Source organism: Helianthus annuus, chromosome 7, assembly GCF_002127325.2.
Source record: "Helianthus annuus cultivar XRQ/B chromosome 7, HanXRQr2.0-SUNRISE, whole genome shotgun sequence".
NCBI classification, from domain to species: Eukaryota; Viridiplantae; Streptophyta; class Magnoliopsida; order Asterales; family Asteraceae; genus Helianthus; species Helianthus annuus.
This window is the reverse complement of record NC_035439.2, coordinates 137574190-137598126: the sequence shown is the minus strand read 5'-3', so window position 1 is coordinate 137598126 and position 23937 is coordinate 137574190. Positions and strand designations below refer to the sequence as shown.

At 35.5% G+C, this 23937-nt stretch overlaps 2 protein-coding genes across 2 annotated transcripts; both read right to left on the bottom strand.

Annotated features, from left to right (window-relative positions):
* Window positions 1-10124: 10124 nt before the first annotated feature.
* Window positions 10125-11124, bottom strand: LOC118480462 (transcription factor KUA1-like). The gene is made up of 2 exons (XM_035975330.1): window positions 10653-11124; window positions 10125-10337 (listed from the first exon to the last, which is right to left on the bottom strand). Exons 1-2 carry the CDS (start codon window positions 10831-10833, stop codon window positions 10294-10296), a joined length of 225 nt encoding a protein of 74 aa, XP_035831223.1. The 5' UTR covers window positions 10834-11124; the 3' UTR covers window positions 10125-10293.
* A 2067-nt stretch (window positions 11125-13191) lies between these two features.
* On the bottom strand, window positions 13192-20014 carry LOC110868730 (methylesterase 10). Its single transcript, XM_022117970.2, has 3 exons — window positions 19583-20014; window positions 19291-19419; window positions 13192-13685 (listed from the first exon to the last, which is right to left on the bottom strand). Exons 1-3 carry the CDS (start codon window positions 19955-19957, stop codon window positions 13404-13406), a joined length of 786 nt encoding a protein of 261 aa, XP_021973662.1. The 5' UTR covers window positions 19958-20014; the 3' UTR covers window positions 13192-13403.
* Between the last annotated feature and the right edge of the window lie 3923 nt (window positions 20015-23937).

The following is a 23937-nucleotide window of genomic DNA, read 5'->3' as shown; positions in this document are numbered from 1 at the left end:
CAACAACCAAACCAACCGGGCACTTGCGGTTCAGGTGGATGAAGGTTGTGACTGGTCAATCCAGTTGGGTGGTGATGCTCCCGATGGAACAACATGTTTTGCTCAAGTTGTGAAGGATGTAGTTCACACCAGTGGTGGAGAATCTTCCGCCAATGGTGGTGAATCTTCTGAGGATGAAGACTCTTCGGGTTATAGCAGGAGTTCAGATGAAGAATCCTCAAGTTCTGGTGATGATCATGTGGGTGAGACATCAAATGCAGCAATCGATGCAGATATTGATGAACTTTTGGGAGAAGCTGCAGCAGAGACTCAAAGAAGATCTATTCTGGTGGATCAAGCTGCTTATGCTTCGTCTTCTCTCCATTCAGCCTTTATGGCTAATGTCGACGGTTCATCAAGTCAGGTATGTGTCGATGAACCGACAGTTGATAATTGTGATGAATGTGATAGATTGCATGCTAGATGTGCTGATGTAGAGAAAAGTATGTCTGAGTTGCAAGGCAAACATGATGCTTTACAAGCTAGTTTGTTTGACTTGCAAGACAAACATACTGCAGTGAATGAAAATTTGAGTGACTTGCAAAGTAAGCATGAAGCTTTGCAAGAAAAGTATGATGTGACTTTTATCCACAATCAGAAATTGACTGTGGACCTTTCCAAATGCACTAAAGCCAACATGTTTTACGAAAACCATGAAAAGGAATTTAAGTCGGTAATCGAAAAATTAAAGAAAGATAAAACCGAACTAACTAAAATGGTTTCCAGAAAACAAACGGACATTAATTTGTATATATCTCGTCTTGAGACAATGCAAAAAGAAATGGCTTGTGTAAAAACGGAAAGTGAGGCAATCCAACTCAAGTTAGATAGTTATTTGAGTTCTAGCTATGTGTTGGATCACATCATTGATGTCCAAAAGGAGAAAAGGGACGTCACGTGCATAGGCTATAAGAATTGTCCACCTCCAGTGAGACATAATTATGATGCCATGCCGGATGAGGAGGACAGGGTGTTCTTTGAACCATCTGTGCCTCTAGATGTGAAAGAGTTTGCAGCAGGACTCGGATACCAGAAAGAAGTATCCTCAGATTCAGATGTGTTAGCAGATACATTTGTAACTGCTGAGCAGAATCAGGATCCTCCAGTTGTGATTGAGGATGCTGATTCTTCTGATGATGAATCTGATGATGCTGTCCCAGCAAAGTCTGATGCGGTAGTCAAAAATGAGGACATACCTCTCGAGAATCACATTCTATGTGATCCACCTGCAAAACCCGCTAAGACTGTTGCAATCGAGTCCTCGTCTGAAAAGGAGTTGGAGAGTGTGAATTTGCTGTACACTCTTGTTGGTGATGATAAGATTTATTCAGACAAAGATTTTCCTATTAAGAATGTTAATCAATCTTTAATCAGTAAAGTCTTTGAGAATTCGACTAGTAAGTTTTTGGGAAAGACAGGACCACGTGTTACAGTTACACAGTGTCCTCCTATTCCAAAGGATGAAATTCGAAAACAATATGGCAACAAGAAATTACCAACAGTGCAGAAACAGCAAAATCACACCAAGCCAAAAGCAAAATCACCGGCTCGAACGCAAAAGAAGCCGAATCAGAAGAAAAACAAGAATGTAAACTTTGTGAAATCGACGGGAACGGACAAAATTGAAACGTTTGAAAATAAATCTAACTTAGATTTTGTCAAGAAAGCTACAGTTCTGAAAAGAAATGAACAAAACAGTTCAAAGCCTAGTACCTCGGGTTCACAAAGTTCAACATCATCGGCTAAACGATCACATGATACTTCGGGGTTTGTTGAACGAAGATCATGTTTTGAGTGTGGAACAATTGGACATATAATTAGAAATTGTCCATATCTTCATAAGCAAAAAGAAAAAGTTGATGTTCCCCGTGACCAAACTGACCGCAGGCAAACTGTTTCTGCAAAACAAGATCCCCGCCTTGTAAAAGAAAGGGAAAAGAAACAGAAACGCCAACAGGTCAAGAAAATTGAAAAGGCAATTAAAACCGATGTGGTTAACAAATCATCTGTTTCTGTCAAACCAGAAAATTCAAAAACTTCAGACAACCATGAAGTTAAAATTTTAAAGAAAGACACTGGTAAAACAAAACAGACATGGAAACCTAAAACGGTTACTGAATCAGGGGGACCATCACAATTCACCAACCATCAAAGACAAGAAGTTATTGTCATTGATGAAAATGGAAGACCCAAGACCACAATGGCTTGGGTCCCCATCTCCAACTAATCATTTTGAGTTCATGTGCAGGGTGTTCCAGGAGGAACTATCAGTAGTCATTGGATTGTTGATAGTGTGGCATCCAGGCACATGACAGGCGACATGAAGCTTCTCTACGACGTCAAATCTATTAGAGGAGGTTATGTTGCTTTTGCTGGAGATAAAGGTGGATATATTACGGGTGAAGGAATGATATCCAACGGGATTGTCAGCTTTGACAAGATCAACTTTGTGCAACAACTTGATCACAATCTTCTTAGTGTTTCTCAAATTTGTGACAAGCAGTTCTCAGTACACTTTGATGCTAATGGGTGTTATGTGCTGAAACCCGGCTTCAAAATTCCAAAAGAATGGATTCTCTTGTCAGCTCCAAGGATAAATGATCTGTACGTCCTTGATATGAGCCAAGCTATTACTACGTCTGCACAAGCAACTTGTTTCGTTTCCAAAGCCACAGAAAAAGGCACTATCTCTTGGCACAGACGAATGGGTCACATTCACTTACGCAAAATGAATCATTTGGTATCAAATGAATTGGTGAATGGTGTCCCTCTCAAAAATTTCCATCTTCAAGACGTCTGTGTTTCGTGCCAGAAAGGAAAGCAAACGAAGAAGAAGCACCCTACTAAGAAGATCAACACGGTGGCAGTTCCTCTTGAACGTTTGCACATGGATTTGTTCGGTCCTGTCAAGCACAAGAGCATTCGGGGTGATCAATACTGCCTCGTGATAACTGATGATTATTCAAGATTTTGTTGGGTGGCGTTCATGGCACACAAGAGTGAAACCTTTGGCATTATCAAAAACTTGATCATTCAGATTGAGAATTTGTATAAATTGAAGGTTAGGCGGATACGTAGCGACAATGGTACTGAATTTAAAAATCATGCCATGGCGGAGTTTTGCACTTCAAAAGGTATTCTTCATGAGTTTAGTGCAGCTTATACTCCTCAACAGAATGGCGTCGCTGAACGAAAGAACCGCACATTGATCGAGACTGCTAGGACAATGTTGGTAGAGTCGCAGTTACCCATTCCATTCTGGACTGAAGCTGTGGCCTCTGCATGTTACACATTGAACCGAGTCCTTACAGTCAAAAGGCACAACAAGACCTGCTTTGAGCTTCTTCAAAAACGGAAACCAGATTTGTCTTATCTTGAACCGTTTGGAGCTCCATGCACAATCATCGATCCTAATGGAAAGTTTGGGGCAAAAGCAATTGATGGATACTTTCTTGGGTATGCCACCCCTAACTTACGAGTCTGGAATCTAGAGACTAAAAGGGTCGAGGAATGGTCTGAGGTCAGAGTACAAAGGCACACTTTGCCAGTCAAATGTCCTGGTCAGCCTTGGATGTTTGAGTACGATGACTTTTTCAATTCGATCAATGTTGAAGCCGTTGAAGAAAGTGCTGCGGCAAGGATGTTTTTTGAGAGTGACAATGCAACAGTTTCACCGGTGGTCCGTCCAATTCTTGTCAATCAAGAACCATCTTCGGTGAACAATAATACTCTCGACAATGAGGATTTTCACGATGCTGCTGAATTGAACGAATCTTCAGAGGATGATGAATTTCTAGATGCAGATCAAGAAGCTCCGACAACAGCAGTTCATGGTACTTCAGAGGGTACTCCTCCAGTGGATACCCATAGAACAGCTGAAGCTACTGCATCATCCTCTTCGTCAATTCCGGGCATTGATTTAGTTGTTGATCTCAATCTCAACAACCTGGGTATAAATATTCCAGTTCCAGATAATCCAGAAACAAGGATTCATAATACCCATCCTCAACAAAACATCATCGGAAATGTGCAAAGTGGCATTCAAACACGAAACATGTTGCGAAACAACAACAATGCAGGCTTGTATGCGGCTATTCGAGAATCCGGGCAACAAAACGATTGGTCCTTCGCGTGTTATGTTTCACAGGAAGAGCCAAGAACTTGGAAAGAAGCTTTGAAAGATAACTCTTGGGTTGAAGCAATGCAGGAAGAACTGCAACAATTCCAGAAGCTGGGTGTCTGGAAACTCGTAGAGAAACCTGCTGGATACAAGAAGATTGGTACCCGTTGGATTTTCAAATGCAAAAAGGATGACCGCGGAGTTGTTATCCGGAACAAAGCACGTTTAGTCGTTCAAGGTTTTCGTCAGATTGAAGGGATCGACTACAACGAAGTCTATGCACCTGTTGCACGTCTGGAAGCTATTCGGATCTTTCTGGCTTATGCCTCATTCAAAGGATTCAAAGTTTACCAGATGGACGTCAAAAGTGCATTTTTACATGGTGTGGTTGAAGAAGAGGTGTATGTCGAACAGCCTCCAGGTTTTGAAGATCCTATCCATCCCGATCGGGTTTGGTTGCTCAACAAAGCTCTATATGGTCTTCATCAAGCACCGCGAGCTTGGTATGCAACCTTATCACACTATCTGCTGGAGAACGGTTTTCGTAGAGGCCTTATCGACTGTACTCTTTTCATCAAAGAACAAGATGGAGATCTTCTTCTGGTACAGGTATATGTTGATGATATTATCTTTGGTTCTACTAATGATGTCTTGTGTAGGAATTTCGAGCGCATTATGCGGGATAAATTCGAGATGAGTGCTATGGGGGAAATGACTTTCTTCTTGGGCCTACAAGTATAACAAACTGAGTCTGGGATATTCATCCATTAGACTAAATATGTTGGTGACATCTTGAACCGGTTCCAGATGTCTGATGCAATGCCCATTGGTACCCCATTGCCGACAAATCACGGAATTACTCCAGACTTGAAGGGTGAAGCTGTTAGCCCCTCATATTATCGCGCAATGATCGGATCTCTTATGTACCTCACAGCATCAAGACCAGACATAATGTACCCAACGTGCCTGCTTGCCAGATATCAAGTCAACCCGAAGGCCTCACATCTTGCAGCTGTAAAAAGGATTTTTCGTTATTTGAAGGGTTACACTGACACCGGTCTATGGTACCCTAGGGATAATAACTTTGAATTGGTCGCTTTCAGTGATTCTGATTTTGGCGGATGCAAAATCGACGGCAAATCCACAACGGCTGGATGTCAGTTTTTAGGAAATCGCCTAGTCACATGGCAGTGCAAGAAGCAGACATGCGTCGCTACATCAACATGCGAAGCTGAATACATTGCTGCCTCAAGTTGTTGCTCTCAAGTTCTTTGGATCCAACAACAATTGCGGGACTACGGTTTTGAATTCCTAACTACTCCTATTTACGTTGATAATTCTGCTGCTTTAGATATCACTAGAAATCCTGTGCAGCACTCAAAGACCAAACACATCGAAATCAAATATCACTTCATACGTGATTGCTTTGAGAAAAGGCTAATCGATGTTGTTAAGGTCCACACCGATGACCAACGTGCCGACCTTTTTACCAAAGCGTTTGAAAAATCAAGATTTGACTTTTTATTATTGGTAAACGGCATTAAGGTCAAGCAAGAGTAAAACCAACATCGGAAAATCATTTTTGTAAATACCTTTGTGTTTTAAATTTGTCTTAGTTTATTGATTTTAGGGGGAGTAAATCCAAAATCTGAAAATCCAAAAACATCGAAAAATTTCAAAAACACAAAAACAATAGAAAAGCAAAAATGAGTTTCCTGGCGAGCAAAAGAGAAAATGATAGTACATCAGTGGTCTATCCAAACCTCTTTAAACCTTAAATGAAAAACGATAAGCAACTCTATATAAGATGTATCGGTAGGCTCACAATCATTTTAAAGTGTGCAGGGTGATATAAATCTTAAATCGACTGAAGACCAGGTGGGAACCATTCATTGGCATATGGTCTTAGTACCGAAATTTCGTTTGATAGATTGCCGAGGTTATGAGATATTCGGTCTTTATGCTGCTTATCATCTGGGTATCATGGTTGTATCTTTTACCGAAAAATAACGGGGACGCAAGTCTAGATCTTCCATGATACTATACATACGTGTACATATTACATACTGCATTCGACCTCAATAAGTGATAAACAATCACATGTCCAAACAAATAAGTGATAAAATATCACATTTATCCGGGAGTCAAGTTCGTCTCTCTGCTGTACGAAAGTACTGACCTGTTCACGGACTTGCTCCTGTGCCCTCATGCATATGAAAATCAAGTTCCTCATCAATAAGTGATTATATCACATAGGGCTTGTTTTCAAATCAAAATAAGTGAGAATCTCACATCATATACGGTCAAACAGATGATAATCGGTATACTCACCGGTAAGATGAACCCTCGTGCATACCTTGATACGGGAATGTGTCGTGATGTGGATGAACACCGGTCGGTAAGTATAAATCATACCTTAACGTATCCCCTCGCCATGATTACATCTGATAAGTTGAGCTTAAGTGGACAACAATACTGATAATTGTTATAGGATGCTTATCTTAATGTTAACTAACTGAACAACAAGAGTGTTTTGGCATGACCGTACACTGATATGATTCTCTTACCCTCGAAACTCGCAAAAAGAATGTCTGTATATATTTATTTACTGCTTAACTTTTATTGTCTTATTTTTAAACAGTTTCGTCGTTTGGTGCATATCAGCACGACATTAGCGGTGATGTCGTTTGATAACACTCAAAGGATATTAAAATTGTTGTTCTTTTAATTTATTCAAAAATACCAAAAAGATTTTAGGTGAGTTTTAATATAAAGTTTGTAAAAGCCAAAAAGATTTTATTTCTACTTTATTTTCGATCGTACGATGTTGGAACTCTAGTCTTCGTTACCTGAAACCTGAACGAAAACCGAATTGACTAAATCTTCATAAACGGTCGAAATTTGCAAGTTTTGAAAGTTGGAAACTAAAATTGACAAATTTTTTTAAAACTTTCAAACTGTCGGACGGTGTTTGATTGTGACATGGTCATACGTGTGTCATTTGTTTATGCTAACTATATTCCAAGCAGTTGTTCTCATTACGCGTTTAGATTTCTTGCATGTGCAGATCCTAAAGGCAAGGAGAACATAGTCGATGACAAGCTTCGGAATAAAGACATGACGTGAAGGCACTCAAATGATGAAGGTGTTCGAGTTGCCGCTGACCATCATCAACACCACAAGGATCTTAAGCTTTGAAGATCAAGTCATTCACGAGCATAACTCAAGGGGGAGCTTATGTTAAGGGGGAGTTTGTCAACACACTTCCTACATGATACGGGTAGTTTGTTGATACACTCTCTGCTTTCAAGACGTGAAGACTTTGAAGATCCTCCGACATTGAAGACTTGAAAGGACATTAGAGTCTTGAAGACATAAAGATCAAAGATGATAAAGATCGAGACAAATTTGCAAACATCGAAGATCGAGATAAAGCTACAGCCAAGGGGGAGTTTGTTGGTGCACTTGTGTCTGTACTTTGTCTGTATTCAGTCTCTATGTAAAACGATGTCCTTCTTAGTCCTGTAAGTTGACCAAGTCAACCATCCTCCTGGTTTGACTTGGCCAAAACTGTTTGTATATGGTTGTAAGCTGTCCATGTCGAAGGATAAGGCATCGAAGGATTATGTGTATCCTTCGATGAGCTCGAAAGTTATCATTCGATAGATTCATATGGACTTCGAAGGATATGCCATCCTTCGAAGTATATGTGGATCCTTCGAAGACTTTGTCATCGATAGATGATCCTTCGACCATCTATCGGATCCTTCGGACAGACAACCAATGCTGGGTGTATATATACCCATGCAGTGTATGTTCACAATAGACTCGATAGACAGAAGATAGACACACTCACTTGAGAGCATTCTGTCCTGGAACACACACACACACTAGAGGGTTTGCAAAACTGATTTGTAAACATTGTGCTTGTAACCGGAACCTTTCATTCGTATTAATACAAGTGGTGTTAATCGGTGAACTTTGTGTGTTTGTGTTTGTGCTTGCTTCAACTCGGTTTGCTCACTAGCTTGGATTCCGCACTTGCTAGTGGGTTAGTATAACAAGGTTAAGGTTGAATCTCATCCTCCGAGAGGGACCTACAAAATTAATTATACCCATGTAAATTATTAAATGGTGGGTTACATGAATAAGCATAATTTCGAGGATCTAGTGTGAGGTTCAGAAACTTATGAGATGATGTCACAATAACAATTGACTAAATTGAGTTGCACTACTTCTTGTCACAACTAACATGATAGTTTAAAGGTGAACTGAACTACTTGATGTGGGCTATGATGTAATGTGAACTTGCATCATGAATGTAATAATAATCTGGATATTTCCGATGACTTAAGTAATGATATATGCTAAGTTTGCTGTTACTTGAGTTCGGTGTGCAATAAATGTGCTTGATGTGAACAATGAATACGTGGATTATTTGTACGTGAAGGTGTGGTGCATGTGCATGATGATATGTGCTTTATTGTTCATTACCGTGTGATATAATACGTGATTAATGTGTGTTCAAAAACTGACTGTCACATGGTAACCATATTAGGATTTGGTTGATCAACTTGAATACGTGAATAGTCATACCGAGCAAACCAAGGTGAGTTCACACAGCCAAGGCATGGGTTCCCAGGGTGGGAATGGGTTGGATTATTTATTTGGGTTTACCTAGCACATTGAACTTAGTTATATGGTCCTCGGGTGAGGAAGGGTTATTGATAAGATACAACTAGACTAATGGTACTAAATTGAACTGATCTTCGCACACACGCCAGGGTTGGCCGCGATATTATGACTAATCTTCGCACACATGCCTAGGAAGGCCGCGAACTATACTCTGAACTTCGCATACATGCCAGGGTGGCCGCGATACAAACATACCTAGTCTAGAATATTTGGGAATATTTCCCCTAATCTTCGCATACATGCCGAGAGGGCCGCGATGGAAACTAATACGAAACATGACTTAACGAACGAACATAATGCTACTCATACTACTACAATTACTGAACTGTACACTGTGAACTCGCTCAACTAGTTGTTGACTCTCTGCTGCATGCCTTGCAGGATCTTAGGTACTTATGGAGCTTGCACAAGGAGGAGCAGGTCGTTGTGGGCAATGGATCGTGAATGCTTGTTAAACGTTTATGACATTACACACTTGATACTTATGTTTGGGTTTTTACATTTATGCTTCCGCTACACTTGATTATGTTGGTTTTGAAACCACCTTTCGTATTGTTGAATAACGATTACTACTTATTTACATGTTCAATATGATTGGTGGCTTGATCCTGGTCATGTCACGCCTCCAGCCATTGATACTCCGCGTGTGGATTTTGGGGGTGTGACACGAAAAATTTGCAAAAGATGAAAAATCTGGGGATCAAAGTTGAAAATAAAAATGTGTTGGGGTTAAATTGCAATAGATGGAAAAATTTATGTTAAAAGTAACAAAATAAAACAAAAGATGATAAAATGTAAAAAATGAATACATTTGGATTGAAAGTGAAAACTCACAAATTTTTTTGGTAAACTCCCTAAGCTTGGAATACAATTTACTAAAGCACCAACATAATGTTAATTTATAGTATGGTAATGTCATTATTATTATTATGCTCGTCAAAATACACATATTCAATAAGCTTGCAATAAATTCAATACCCGTTTTATTTTTTTTAACGGCAAATTTCTTTTATTTTCCTCCCTATCTGTCGGACTTGAACCCAAGACCTTTCCCCTCCTAAAGTGTTTCCCTCCTAAAGTGTTTAAAGACTTTGCATTTGCCAATGGACCACTATCCCATTGGTTCAATACCCTTTTTATAATTGTTCACTAATTGGATAGGCTTAAAAACCTAATAAAAAATCTATAATTCAAAACATACTTTATATTTATATGTGGATTTATAAATATACGAGAAAAATGCAATTTGCGTTCCTGTGGTATGTGTGAAACATCAACTTGAGCCCCTAAATTTATTTTTTGGTTTTTTGAACCCCTGAGCTTATAAATTTATAACAGTTTGAGTCCCTCCGTCAGTGTTCCGTCTGTTTGACTGTTTGACAATTGTGAAATGTCCTTTATACCCTCATCTTCATCATCTTTATCCTTCATCTTCATCTTCATCTTCTGTAATCTCCACCGATCATCATCTGAGCCCCTGCATCTTCAACATCAATTTAAAAACAGAAAATGTAATCAATTTAAAGTCAGGAAAGATGATTGATTACATGCAAAGAATAATACTAATTAACAATAATTTTGCAAAACAAAACGAATTACCTAAAAAAATCACCATATCACATATCTGGTTTACAAATTTAGTCAACTTGATTACTAAAAATTCTAAAATGTAATCAATTTAAACTCAATTACCCACAACCAATACTACAATTCAACGAAAACTTTACAAAGATATATAATTTAATAAAACAAAACAAAACAAATTAACATAACATAACATGTCAAATAAAAATCCAACCTTTTTTCCTTTCACGGCTAGAAGACGACCCGGCAACAAAATCCTCCGACCCGTACCCATCACCGGCGGCGTTATGATCCGGAGTATCTCCCGGCGACTCACCGTCACCACCACCGCCGCCGGAAAACCCATTTAACAAATTGCTGGTTCCGGATCTGGTGTAGTGGGTCAAGTTCCCCATACTTGCACTCTTTCGGATCGACCCATCTGTAATCTGAAGAATTTAAAAATCAATCAGTTGTGTATGTCGGTTGCATTTGGCCCATTTGACGTACTGCTAATTCTTGTTTTGTGACCAAATTTCAGGTTGGGATCCCAATAGCTGCTGGAAGTTTGTTGCCGACGACAGGGTTGATGCTTACCCCGTCGATTGCTGGGGCCCTCATGGGTTTTAGCTCTATTGGTGTAATGGCTAATTCGTTGCTTCTGAGATTTAGATTTACATCACAACACAAGAAAATTAATGGATCATCATCGTATCAAGTACAAGAAGACATTGAATTAGGGCTTAGAGCATTCACATCCATACCATCAAATTCTGTGTGTGGAGTTTTTATAATATAAAAAGTATAAAAAGTGGTTGTGAGTGGAGGTGAGAGAAAATGTTACTGTTCATCTGTATATTTGGGGATACTGTTCACCCCCTATAATTTTTTAATATATTTTGAAAGTGGTTGTTAGTGGAAGAGAGAAAGGTAATGATAAAAGTATAAAAAATATTATTTAATTGAAAATGAGAGATAAAATGTAGTGTTTTTTAGTGTAATTTAGGGTGAAAATATGATGGAATGGATGTGAATGCTCTTATTAATGAATTTTGGGGTTTTTAGAAGGGAAAGAAATCCAAAAGACGGTCTTACCCCTGCAGCAAACAGTCAAACAAACGGAAGTGTAACGGAGGGACTCAAAGTGTTATGAATTTATAAGTTTAGGGGCTCAAAAAACCAAAAAATGAATTTAGGAGCTCAGGTTGATGTTTCACACATACCACAGGGACGCAAATTGCATTTTTCTCTAAATATACACACAATATGGAGCTTTAAATTGTAATAATTGAGATTTTAACAACAAAAATAGATAAAAATATACCAGGGCCGGCCCAAGGGTAAGCCAAATGAGGCTTGGGCCTTGGGCCACCAAAACTATAGGGTCTTCACAATTTGATGAAACCACAGTCCATTTATAAAAGATTTAGGGTGTGGGTTATTAACAGATTGATGGTTGGTAGTGTAGTGGTTTTGTGTATGTATGGATGTTGGTGAGACCTGCGTTCAAATCCCTGGTTTAGCAATTTTTTTCCTTGTTTTTAAATTTTAACACAATCTTTCAAATAATTACACTTGGGCCCTTGAAGTTTAACTTTCAATTACATACATTTTTTCCTTATTTTTAAATTTTAACACAATCTTTCAAATAATTACACTTGGGCCCTTCAAGTTTAACTTTCAATTACATACATTTTTTTTAGGAAAAAGACCACAAGATTTTACTTCGCCTTAGGCCACCAAAATGGTTGAGCCGGCCCTGAAATATACCATAACGAAAATCTTTCTCAACCACTTATTCGGTTTGCAAGGTTCAACCAGTCTGCAACATAATCTAGACGGTACAATTAAATACAGTTTAATAGTACTCAATTGGAATGAATGTGTGTGTAGCCTGTTCTTTGTCCGACTGATCGGTCCATCAATCCAATTTTAAGAATATCGATTAATTATGCATTGTTTATATATATTATCAAGTTTACTGCTTAGACTTTATTAGATGCTTTGTTTACATTAGGGGGACGGGGCACCCTTACGGGTATCACATCCAGGTATGAACCAGTGCTACAACACCGCCGTCACCCTTAAGGTAGGCTTGGTGGGTTATGTTTCCGGGTAGAGGAATCCGTGCAAGGGTAGGAGAGAAAGGTTTGAGGGTGAGGTGCATCTCTTGAATGGTGTGTGTGTAATTGGTGGGTGAGATAAAAGAGTGGGGTCCATGGTTCAAGTGTATTTTGTAGGGTTACTGTGCAAGGTAGGACACCACCAATATTTTGTAGTGTAAGGATAGTTTGTAATGAATTTGACCTGGTGCCGGCTAATTGGTCGGGTCAAAGATAGTACCCTTGGGTGCCCCTTCCCCTTAGACGTCTTGTTTCTATTAGATGCATAAGTTTGAATATTTCTGCATCAACTATGATATTGGAAAATGCATAGGTGACAAAAGATGTGCGAGAAAAACTAATCAAATGTGAAGGCGACTGATATATCTATTTTAAAAACAATGTATGCGGTAACATTTATGCAGGTAATGTCGTCACTTTGGTCTACTATAGTCTATATATGCATGAACACACACTTAAGCCATATGTGTGATAGCGTACCATCCTAGAAGACTATGATGGTCAGCTTTGAGGTTGAATAGACGCCTTAGTGAAAATAGACAGAGTTAAAAGATCTAGTTGGTTCACATTTTTTGACATATATATCATAATGATTTTAATGATACAAATTAAAATCATTCAGATTTGGAGATTTTATGAAACAAAATCCAGTTTAAATGTTCATAAACCACATGATTTATAGGCTAAAATAATATTGTATCACGCCTAAGATCATCTTCATAAGCGTTATATTATTGAACCACATGATTTATAGGCTAAAATAATATTGTATCACGCCTAAGATCATCTTCATAAGCGTTATAATATTGAACCACATGACTTATAGGCTAAAATAATATTAAACTACATTGGGGGACACAATATCACGAGTATCGATCAGCTATTTCCTGCAAATAAAGAGAGATATCTTTCGAATGTGACAACATAATCATATGCCCAACTCCGGGAAAAGATTTGACTTCTTTCGGAGGGCTGTCTTTTATGACAAATCTCTGGAATTCTTCATCCATAACACGGTCACCTTCGCACACCACGTAAACCCTACTAATCGAGCCGTATCTATCACTGGTCAGAAGAGAATCCTTGCTCATATCCTCCAAGAAAAAGTGACTCGGTCTTATCAACATGTTTGCCAATGCCATGTCCTAAGTACACCAAAACATGCACCTTTAGTGGACCAAAATTGAGATGTTAAAGTGGTCAGCACTAATCAACTTGCATCTGATTAGTTTCCACCGAATGACCAGTTTCAGTTTTGGACTCTCACAAGGTCCAATTTGGCATCATTCAGACATACAACACGTGTTACACATATAGGCCCACCAAAACTGTTCAAGCGTGGATGGTAGTCGTATTCTTGAGTGGTGGTATATGATATCAACTTTTGTTTGCTTAGGGTTAGCATATGATAAATCATAAATCAATTAGTATAATTATATGTTTTCGTTATCATTAACCATTTAACCGTTTTCAAATTGATTCTACACATAAAATATCAAACGTTTTGATATGTGCTTAATTACAACTGGCAAAAATAAAATAAAATCCCAAAACCCCAAAATTGAGAATTAGAGAAACACTAGAGAGAGAGAGACTAGTGATGATGAAATAGTTAAATGTCTATATGACATCAATAAGAATTTTAAGATTGAGGGTATAAATGTTAAACTAGGTAAAACTAATAAATCAGTTGGTAAATACAAAATTCAACTACTCACCGGGGCAGTAATAATAATAATAAAATTTTGTAATGTGTTCAGTGACATTCATAACTTTCATTATTATTATGAAAATTCTAGCCTAATGAAGAAGTAATTTCATCTGCTTCTAGCTTTCATTTGTGTTGTTTTAAAACAATTTACAACAACCTGCTTCTAGCTTTCTAGTAATTTCATCTGCTTCTAAAACGTAAGGAAGGAAGTATTTAAGTTTAATTTTTAATTCTAATTCTGTTTATTTATTTTAATTACATTTAGTTCCATTATCTATATTTTAGTACTAAAGAATTTGAGAATTAAAATTAAAATGTAAAAGATAATGCTGATGTCGAAATATAATTATCGGTAAGAATGTTTTTAGGGTTGGAGTGAAAATGAATGTCTTTTATGCATTTTTATAGATCTGATGTGGCAGCTGACTAGGCGTCTTTGTGAGTGCATTTAGCACCTTGCATTGGTGACGGTCTAACGGAAATAACGGCTATAATTTAAAAAAAAAATCTTTATAAGTTTTTTACACTCAATATATATACCACACACATACCACTCTCACATTTCTTATACACAACTCTCTCAAACTCTCACAATTTTTACACTCTCATTTTTATTATGGATCAAAGAAAACGGAAGGCTGCCCCAAAGAAATCTAGTCGAGCGGGTTATAAACAACGGAAAAATAAGAAACCAGTCGAGTCGTCAAGCAAAGTCTCCTTAGCCGAGAAATTTCGGGCGTATAAAACTATGAAACAAGCCATGTTTAAACAGTTGGTAGACATTTAAACGGAAGAAGGTAACAAAAGAATCGCGTTATTGGATGAACAACATGACGGTGCTAAAGGTAGAATTTTTGAAGTAATTCTATAACGAAAACGTGAATTGGCCAAGAAATACGATTAGGAGTGTTATTGGAAAAGCCCGCAAAATTAATCATAGTTTGTAATATTTTCTATTTCCTTAATCGTAATTTTTTATTGTTTTTTTAGGTTAACTTTATGTATGTTTTTATTTTTATTTTTTAGGATTGTATTATTTTTTTATTTGTAATTAAAAAAAAGAGAAAATAAGGAAGAGGGATAGGAAGGTAATTGGTGCAACCAAAAAGAGTAGTTTAGGGTAATAGATGATTTAAATGACGTGCTAGTTTTCGGAAACTTATGGTAGAAAGGACAAGTGACCCATCCCCTTATAGTTTGCATTTGACATGAGTTAATTAAAATAACATAAAAATAAAAAGTAAAAATCTGTAATTGATTAACAAAAAGTATTGATTGAATAAAATAAAGTAAAGTCATTGCTTGTTAAAATATTAAATCATTTAATTAAAACCATTTTGGTAAATATTTTATAAGTAATTTTTCTATGAATTCAAACTTTAATCACGCATAGGATAACTCAAAATCACGTATTGGGTAAACTCAAAATCAAGCATGATAAAAAAAGACATAAATCACGCATGAACAAAAAAACACCCAAAATCACACACGAACAAAACAAAATACTCAAAATCACGCATGAACAAAACCCTAACTCACGCATGTCAAACCCTTATCAGGCACGTTGTTTAGTGGTCGCATAAAAAGAGGAAGACACGCATCTCAATCTTCTACTCGCATACGCAACGCATGATAAGCGCTATTGTATTTTATACACACATACTCTCTCTGTATATATATACACACACACACACACACACATATAAATAGGGGAGGCTTCATCGGGATAACACTAAAAACTTGAGGAAACCGAGAAACCATCGTTTTAACATGTTAAAAGTTCAACTTAACATGTTAAAAATGATTTTTAAATTATTTATGAAGCTTTTGCATATTATGTAGAAGCATTTTTGATAAAATAAATTCAATAATTAAAAAATCAAAATAAAAAAAACAATAAAAAGGGTAAAAAAATTACAAAAATATTTTACTTTTTTTAAATAGTTTCTACGCATCTTAATATGCAAAAGCTTTGAAATAATTTATGAAAAAAAATAATTTTAGCATTTTAAATTGATTTTTAAAATATATTTAATTTGTTAAATACAATGTTCTGCAATATCCCATTTTTTTAGTGTATCCCATTGAATCTCACTATATATATAGGGACGGGTTAAAATGAGAACCACCATAAATTGTGAGAACCGTAAGAACTAGGCCATCCAAAAGGTTTTTTAGAATTTTTTTTCTCAAAAGTCATAAAAACACACTTGTTTAAGCAAACTAAAAAAAATTAAAGAAATGCCGTATACCCACATTTACATGAGGCATAAAAAAATATTTATCTTCGTACAAAATTTACACCAGCGCGTAAAAAAAATTTATATCAGTTAAAACTACCGATTCGACAATTTTTTTTTACTTTTTTTACAGATGTGTTTATAATAATTTTATCTACGTTTGCGCAAAAAAATTTGGCTCAACTCACGCGGGAAGAAAAAGTTCTCACGGTTCTCACAACTCATGGTGGTTTTCATTTGAACCGAGCCCTATATATATATATATATATATATATATATATATATATATATATATATATATATAGGATTAGGATCATGAGTGAACAACTTCTTGAGAATGAACTTAGTGAACTAATCTTGACTCTTGATCATTTTTAGATTAAAAGGGTAAGATTGACATTAACCAATTACTTTTAATTAAAATCCCTTAATTTTCTCCTCTCTTAACTACCTCTCTCTCTCTCTCTCTTATTTTTTATTATTTCTCTATTATTTTAATTATAAGAGATTGAAGGGCTATTTTTTTTAAATAAACTGTTATGTTCCTTTTAAAATTAAATATTAAACCTAATTAAATTATGATTTTTAACATATGTGTATACATGTTAGTATATACAAGACTTATACACTTGTGTATTATTAAATCTTGTTTTCACGGGTTAGTATAAACCATATTTATACACTTGTGTATTATTCAAGTACATATGTGTATATGGGTCGGTATATACCAGATGTATACACCTGTGTATTATTCAAGTACGTGGTGTATACATGTCGATATATATCGGACTTATACACTTGTGTATTACTACATATTGTTTCCACTATACATCTTTTCATCAAACATTGATCTAATACATATATGTATAGAGAATGTAATTAAATATTTTTAATTGTGTTCTAACTGGAACAATATTTGATAATATTTGTATTTTTTTTAAATTATGAAATATTAAGTTAGGTAATATGTGAGAGAAAAAAAATATAGAGAATGTCATTAAATGTTCTTTTAATTGGAAAGAAAAATCAGGAGAGAGAAAAAATTAATTAATTAAATGAAGATAGAAATATACAATTATACCCTTGTGTTTATTAAAATACTTGTAAGTTACAAAAGATAATTACAATCTTGCCATTAAAGAAAAAAATCTAGATCTACAAAATCAATGGTCAGGATAAGTTCATTTTGTTCACAAATAAATCATTGTTCACTCATGAACCCTACCCTATATATATATATATATATATATATATATATATATATATATATATATATATATATATATATATATATATATAGGGTAAGGTTCATGCGAGAACCACCTTTATTGCGAGAACCGCGAGAACCAATGTGAACACAACCTAAAATAGCTAAAAAATCTAAAAAAAACCTAACCCCCCTCCCCCCAAGCTAAAATGCTAAAAACTAAACCCCCAAAAAACCTAAAAAAATCTAAATTTTTTTTAATATTTTTTATGTTTTTTTGCTACTAAAAGTAGAGAATTTTTTTATAAAAATTATTAAAAAAAATTGTGTGTTTTTTAGCTATTTTTAGGCATTTTTGTTTGTGTTCACATTGGTTCTCGCGGTTCTCGCAATAAAGGGTGGTTCCTAACGGATCTTTGTCCTATATATATATTAAATGGGAAAACATATTGTATTATTTTTGAGGAGATAAGCACATAGTGTTACTAGCAAAGCTTTAAAAACTGAGTTTTTAATTGTATCAGATTAAGCTTAGAAATAGTTTAATCGGTGTAACTATTAACCGTATAATTTCATAAAAATAAAATTTTAACTCAAAAAATCACTACTAGAAAAGTAGGCAGTTGCGACAAAAATTTACGACCAACATAAGACTGTTGCAAAATTAGTGACCGAATTGCGACCAAAACCTAAACAGTCGCAAGATTTAAGACCAACCAAAATTTGGTCGCAAAACAGTCACAAATTTTGTGGCCGCATTTTCACTCGCAAATTAGTTAAATAGTGGTCGGAAAACAGTCTCAAATACGAGAATAATAAAAAAAGCAAAAAATAAATAAAAGAAAACCAATTTTGCGACCGCAAAACACGTCGCAAGGCAAGCGGTCGCAAAATAAGCTGTTGCAAAACAGTCGCAGGTTTGTAAAAAGTATGCGGTCGCAAAACGATCGCAAGCAAATAAAGTATCACATAAACTAGAAGCGGTGGCAATATTTGCGACCGATATTATGGTAGCTAATAACAATCACAAAAATATACTTGCGGTTGCAAAATAGTCGCAATAGAGCAATTGCGACAAGTGTTTTTCCAACCACATATATGGTCGCAAACCAGTCGCAACAGGGCAATAGTGACCGCTTTACGACCGGAGATGCAGTCGCAAATACCCAATTTTCTAGTAGTGAATAATCTAAAACGACATTATTACATAATCAAAAATCAACTTTTCCAACAATGTTTATAATAGTTTATGGCATTGGAGTGCTAAATGCATCAAGTTCGCGATCGTGTAAAAAATAAAATTCACTATAATCACTATTTTAAACTCAAAATTTTAACATAGGAATAAACCGGTAAACCAATATGAACCGGTATTACCAGATATACGGGTTGTTCAAAGACTATATTGGAACCTTATTTATACCGAGTTCAACCGTACTGTCATGATAGCTGGTACAACCGGTATTATCAGCCGATTAACTGGTATTTAAAATATTGGTTACTAGAGCAATAGGCCATTGGCGGCTAGCTTTTCTTATACTTCTCATTTGCATTATGCTCATTTTTCAATATCAATAAAGAACATCACGCACCTCCGGTTGGCAATTATGATACATCATGGTGTCCAGGTAATTGCTACCTAGTTCACCATACGCCGGTGATCCATTTTTGAACGTGAACCGGCAATCCATACAAGTGTCCGGCTTCAAATTCTTAAAATACTACAAAAGAAAAACAAAAACAAATAATGACTTAGCTAGATAAATACATAAGCTACAATAATAAATACGTATACAAATAACTAATGAATTTCCCTACAAGACGCGACATGAATTCGATATATGTCCAAACACATAAAATAACGTTTATATAAATAATATGAACCTGTGTCATCTGCAGGGCCGGTGGGTCTTTGTAATTTGGCATGTAGGCGGTGATGAAAACTGCAACCGAGACAATGTTGGGAAACCTCTCCATGGCCAGAGAAATAGCAAGTCCACCGTAGCTGTGTCCAACCAACACCACCTTTTCGTCGGCAGATAATGACTCAAGAAACCGAACTAGTGGTTGTATGTAATCAGAGAAAGTGGCTATTTCGTCAAGCCGACTTGGGTGCACCCCAGAACCACCAAGGTCCACCGCAGACACCCGGTGGCCGGCGGATCTTAGGTGGGTCATAACCTTGTACCAACACCAAGCTCCGTGACATAGCCCATGAACGAGCACCAAGTGCTTCCGTGAAGCGGCAATGGTCGGCATTTACTTAAGGATAAGAGGCTATTAATCTTTTATGGTTGTTTATTTATTTACAAAATTTGTCGACATATAACTACTTAAGGATATGATAAATGCATTTTTTCAATTAAACATCACTGGCTAAAGTCAAAAGATTTGAGCTAGAAACATGTTCAAGATAGCTGTCGACTTAGAATTTGATTTTATTTTACTCATGTGGCTAATTAAATATTGCAACAACGTTTAATAGAAGTTTTTCGAAAGAGAATTGTTGAAAAATCTATTTATTAAATACTCCCACTATTTATACACCCCAAACATCTTATATTCACACCCTTATTTCTATACGACTCGTACAGAGTTATACATATCGTATAAGATAGTGTTGCACAAAAATAAGTGTCAGAGAATGTTTCTCCGTCTTCATCTATACGAACAGTATAACATTATCCAACCTGTATAGAATGTTATACGATCCATATAGTGCTATACGATCCAAACCTCATATAATTTTATACCACCCACATAAATGTTATACGACCAAATATTTTCTCCATCTATACGAGCCACATAGCATTACATGACCCAACGTCTGTCATGTGAGAATATTCTATAAGGGTTGTATAATCCTATACAACTCATATAATGGGTGTGAAAATAAGATTTTAGAGTGGTTTTATTAGCTCTCTTATTAGGGTGGGCCGGGGGGAGTGGTCAATCAGTGGTGATCGTTTAAGTTATTTTCTAACCAATAATATCATGTCATGTCACGTCCCCACTCCACCTCCCATTTTGCACTCAATCAGTGACAATTGTCAAACACATGGAGAATAATAATGAATTTTAAAAAAAAATGTGATTGGTTAAAAGGGGTTGGGGCCTACCATTCACCCTCTCTCTCCCACCTTTCTCTTCTTCACCAATTTGGTGAGTAGTCACCCCCAAATTAGTAGCTTTTTTTTAAAAGAAAAACTTTCTTGTTTCTCACACTCCTAATTACAAGATTAGTAGTGAGAACAAGCAAATTTTGAAACATTATTTTAGTAAATATTTCTCCAATGACACCACTTTATTAAATAACTTTTTAACAAACACCCTTATCAAAAACAAAAAAAAAACCCTCTTAATATATATAGTTCCCCAAGATCTCCTAAATTGGGGCAGAACTACAGATCTAGTGTTAATTATATCAGTAGAACATGGGTAAAACATAAACACTAATTAAATAAATTTGAATAATAAAAGAAATGTGTATCAGATTAGCCAGTAACCGCATCAGAGAATAAAGTTGATGTCATGTTCGTCAGATTGGTCGAGTTCACCTTTAGGGTGTACAGTTCTGAAAGGTTTAGGTGTTCTTGATGAACATGGTTATGAGGGGGGGGGGGGTGAATTGATAGTGATGATGTCATTATAATTGTTTAACCAAAAACCCTCTCTAGTAATCTCTATTTATATACATCCAAGAGGAAACCCTATGTTTATCTACTAAGGATAAATACGTCCATCAAATATTTAACAATTAATGATATATGGGTAATTAGGTCAATGATCAATTATTAGATAAATGATAATAATGTCCACGTAATATATTTAAAGCAAATTGGATTTAAATAATCCTAGCTTTCTCAATTTGGCCGATAATAATCACAACTCAGTTATTGGCCGATAATAATCCGAACTGGTCCACTTTTGGCCAATGATAGTCCGCGTTAAATATAGATTAACGGAGTTAATTTTTTTTCCGGATTACAAACTGATGTTTTAGGGCTTTTGATTAGAACGAGGATACGAGTTGATTAATGTAAAATTTACCTCGAAATACTGCCCCAAACGACGACAACGGTGCTTCAATTCGGATGTTTAAACTTCTAATTAACAAAAATCAAGCCGTTTGAAGCATCGTTTCGAGGTAAGTTTTATATAAATCGACTCGTATCTTCGTTCTAATCAAATCATAAAACATCAGTTTGTAATTCGGAAAAAAGCTTAACTCCGTTAAGCTATTTTTAACGGTGGACTATTATCGGCCAAAAGTGGACCAATTCGGAATTTTATCAGCCAATAACTGAGTTTGGATTATTATCGGCCAAATTGAGAAAGTTGGGATTATTTAAATCCAGTTTTCCTATATTTAATATATAAATATTTTCTTACATTCTCCTACTTGGCCAAGTTATCATTTATTATGAGTACTAGATAAGCCTGATCTGCAGTTAATACTCATTTTAGCTTTAAACCAAAACTATAACAAAGAAATACAACCGTTGAGTTAGTAATCAACTCAGGACCACCATTAATCATACTATAGTCCCAATTTAAAACCTAAGCAGTCAGGATCAATTGACGAATAAGCCCTTAACGTTGATTTGTATAATAATTGTCTATATGTCATTTAGGCTAGCATGAACATATATTTAGAGACAAACAAATCTAAAGGGATGGGAAAAAAATTAATAATTAATCATTCATAGTACGATATGCAGTTGTACACGATCACTAATAAAACCTCTCATTATCATAAGCATTTAGATAATATTTATGGTTGATTGACCTTTTGTTATTAGATCCATAAGCATATCATGAATGTATTCGATACAAAGATTTAGTTTTCTCTATGTGTTTATAAACGAATAATTAATTTCGTATCGAAATTCAGTGCAACACCTCTCGAACTCTTTACTATTCAAGAAAACATGGAAGCTAACTTTATCACAGTAAATCTTGAGTATATAATTTCTATGGAGTTAATAAACTTATGAGTCCACTGATAAATTTTCAACAACATTATTGACAATTGTGTTGTGATTAATCAACATATTATGTCATATACTTAGGTTGTTGTTATCTGTTCATTATGACTCCTCCATGAGATAGGTTTTATCTGCTGACATAAGGATATACCCTGAAATTACATTTAGTTATCTTCGAATATAAAAAAGTTAGAGTAATCAATCGATTTAAGTTCTCACTTCTTCTTTAAATTATAGTCTCTCGTTTTTTTATAAAGATATTGTAATACTCTATTAAATGTTTCATATATAAGGCTTCTAATTAATGAAGCATAAGGAAATAATCTCATTAATCCCGTTATCCTCTAAAAGAGCGCAATATTAGTTATGCAATGAAACTAATGTCCCATTAGGTCTGTGTCGGTATGCTATGATATCTGTTATATAAGAGATGTATCTGAGATCTACCATATCAAAGTATGTGTGAACAATGCTTTGACTTATGTAACATATACTTGTTAAAAGAATGTCATCTATTTAAGAACAAGTTTGTTTTAGTTGCCCCCACTCATCTTGAGGTAGGTACATCACTCCACTTTATTCTTGATGAAAATAATTGTATTAAGATTTCGTCACATTATTATGTTTGCATTAACCCATATATGGATTTTATTAACTTACAGACGAAGTGTTCTTTGACCTTCAGTTAGAATTTTTAGGTTGTTTTATGAACGTGTAAATATGTACGTCAGTTGTTAGGGAAAGTTGTTTTTAATGTTCATCTAATATAGCTCTCATTGTTATAAGCTACTAGAATAGTGATAATCCTTAAAGTAAGTTTTGTAAGATAGGTAAGAAGATTCTTTTATAATTTATCTCCTCTTGAGTATAACCTTTGACAATCAATCATGCTTCTTAATGTCATAGAGTTGGTATTAGGATTTAGTTTAGTTATGAACACCTTAGGTGATTCAACCAAATCACAAATGTTATTCTAACTCATATAATCAGTTTTGCTAATAGCAGTTTTATTCTATTTAGAAGATTATTAATGCTAATGGTTTAACAAGAGAAGGCATGATCAATAAACCTTCCAAAATCCATTTCAACTTTAATTAGGGAGGTTGTAAAATCATCAAAGTTAGTAGGTTTTTTAAACTTAGATGACCTCCTAAGTTGATTATTGGGTTTATTAGAAGTTTCAGTACACTATTGATTAACTCTTGGTTAGGTTGCTATCCTTTTCAGATATGTTAGATTCTAAGTATGTAA

What these genes read in the sequence shown, in the direction of transcription:
- LOC110868730 (XM_022117970.2), bottom strand. Translation starts at nt 19,957, where the DNA reads ATGCCGACCATTGCCGCTTCACGGAAGCACTTGGTGCTCGTTCATGGG. An exon ending in CGGCCCTGCAGATGACACAG is followed by an intron (nt 19,420 to 19,582) that starts GTTCATATTATT and finishes TTTCTTTTGTAG; the next exon opens with TATTTTAAGAATTTGAAGCC. An exon ending in ATCATAATTGCCAACCGGAG is followed by an intron (nt 13,686 to 19,290) that starts GTGCGTGATGTT and finishes TGGTGTACTTAG; the next exon opens with GACATGGCATTGGCAAACAT.
- LOC118480462 (XM_035975330.1), bottom strand. Translation starts at nt 10,833, where the DNA reads ATGGGGAACTTGACCCACTACACCAGATCCGGAACCAGCAATTTGTTA. An exon ending in TAGCCGTGAAAGGAAAAAAG is followed by an intron (nt 10,338 to 10,652) that starts GTTGGATTTTTA and finishes TTGATGTTGAAG; the next exon opens with ATGCAGGGGCTCAGATGATG.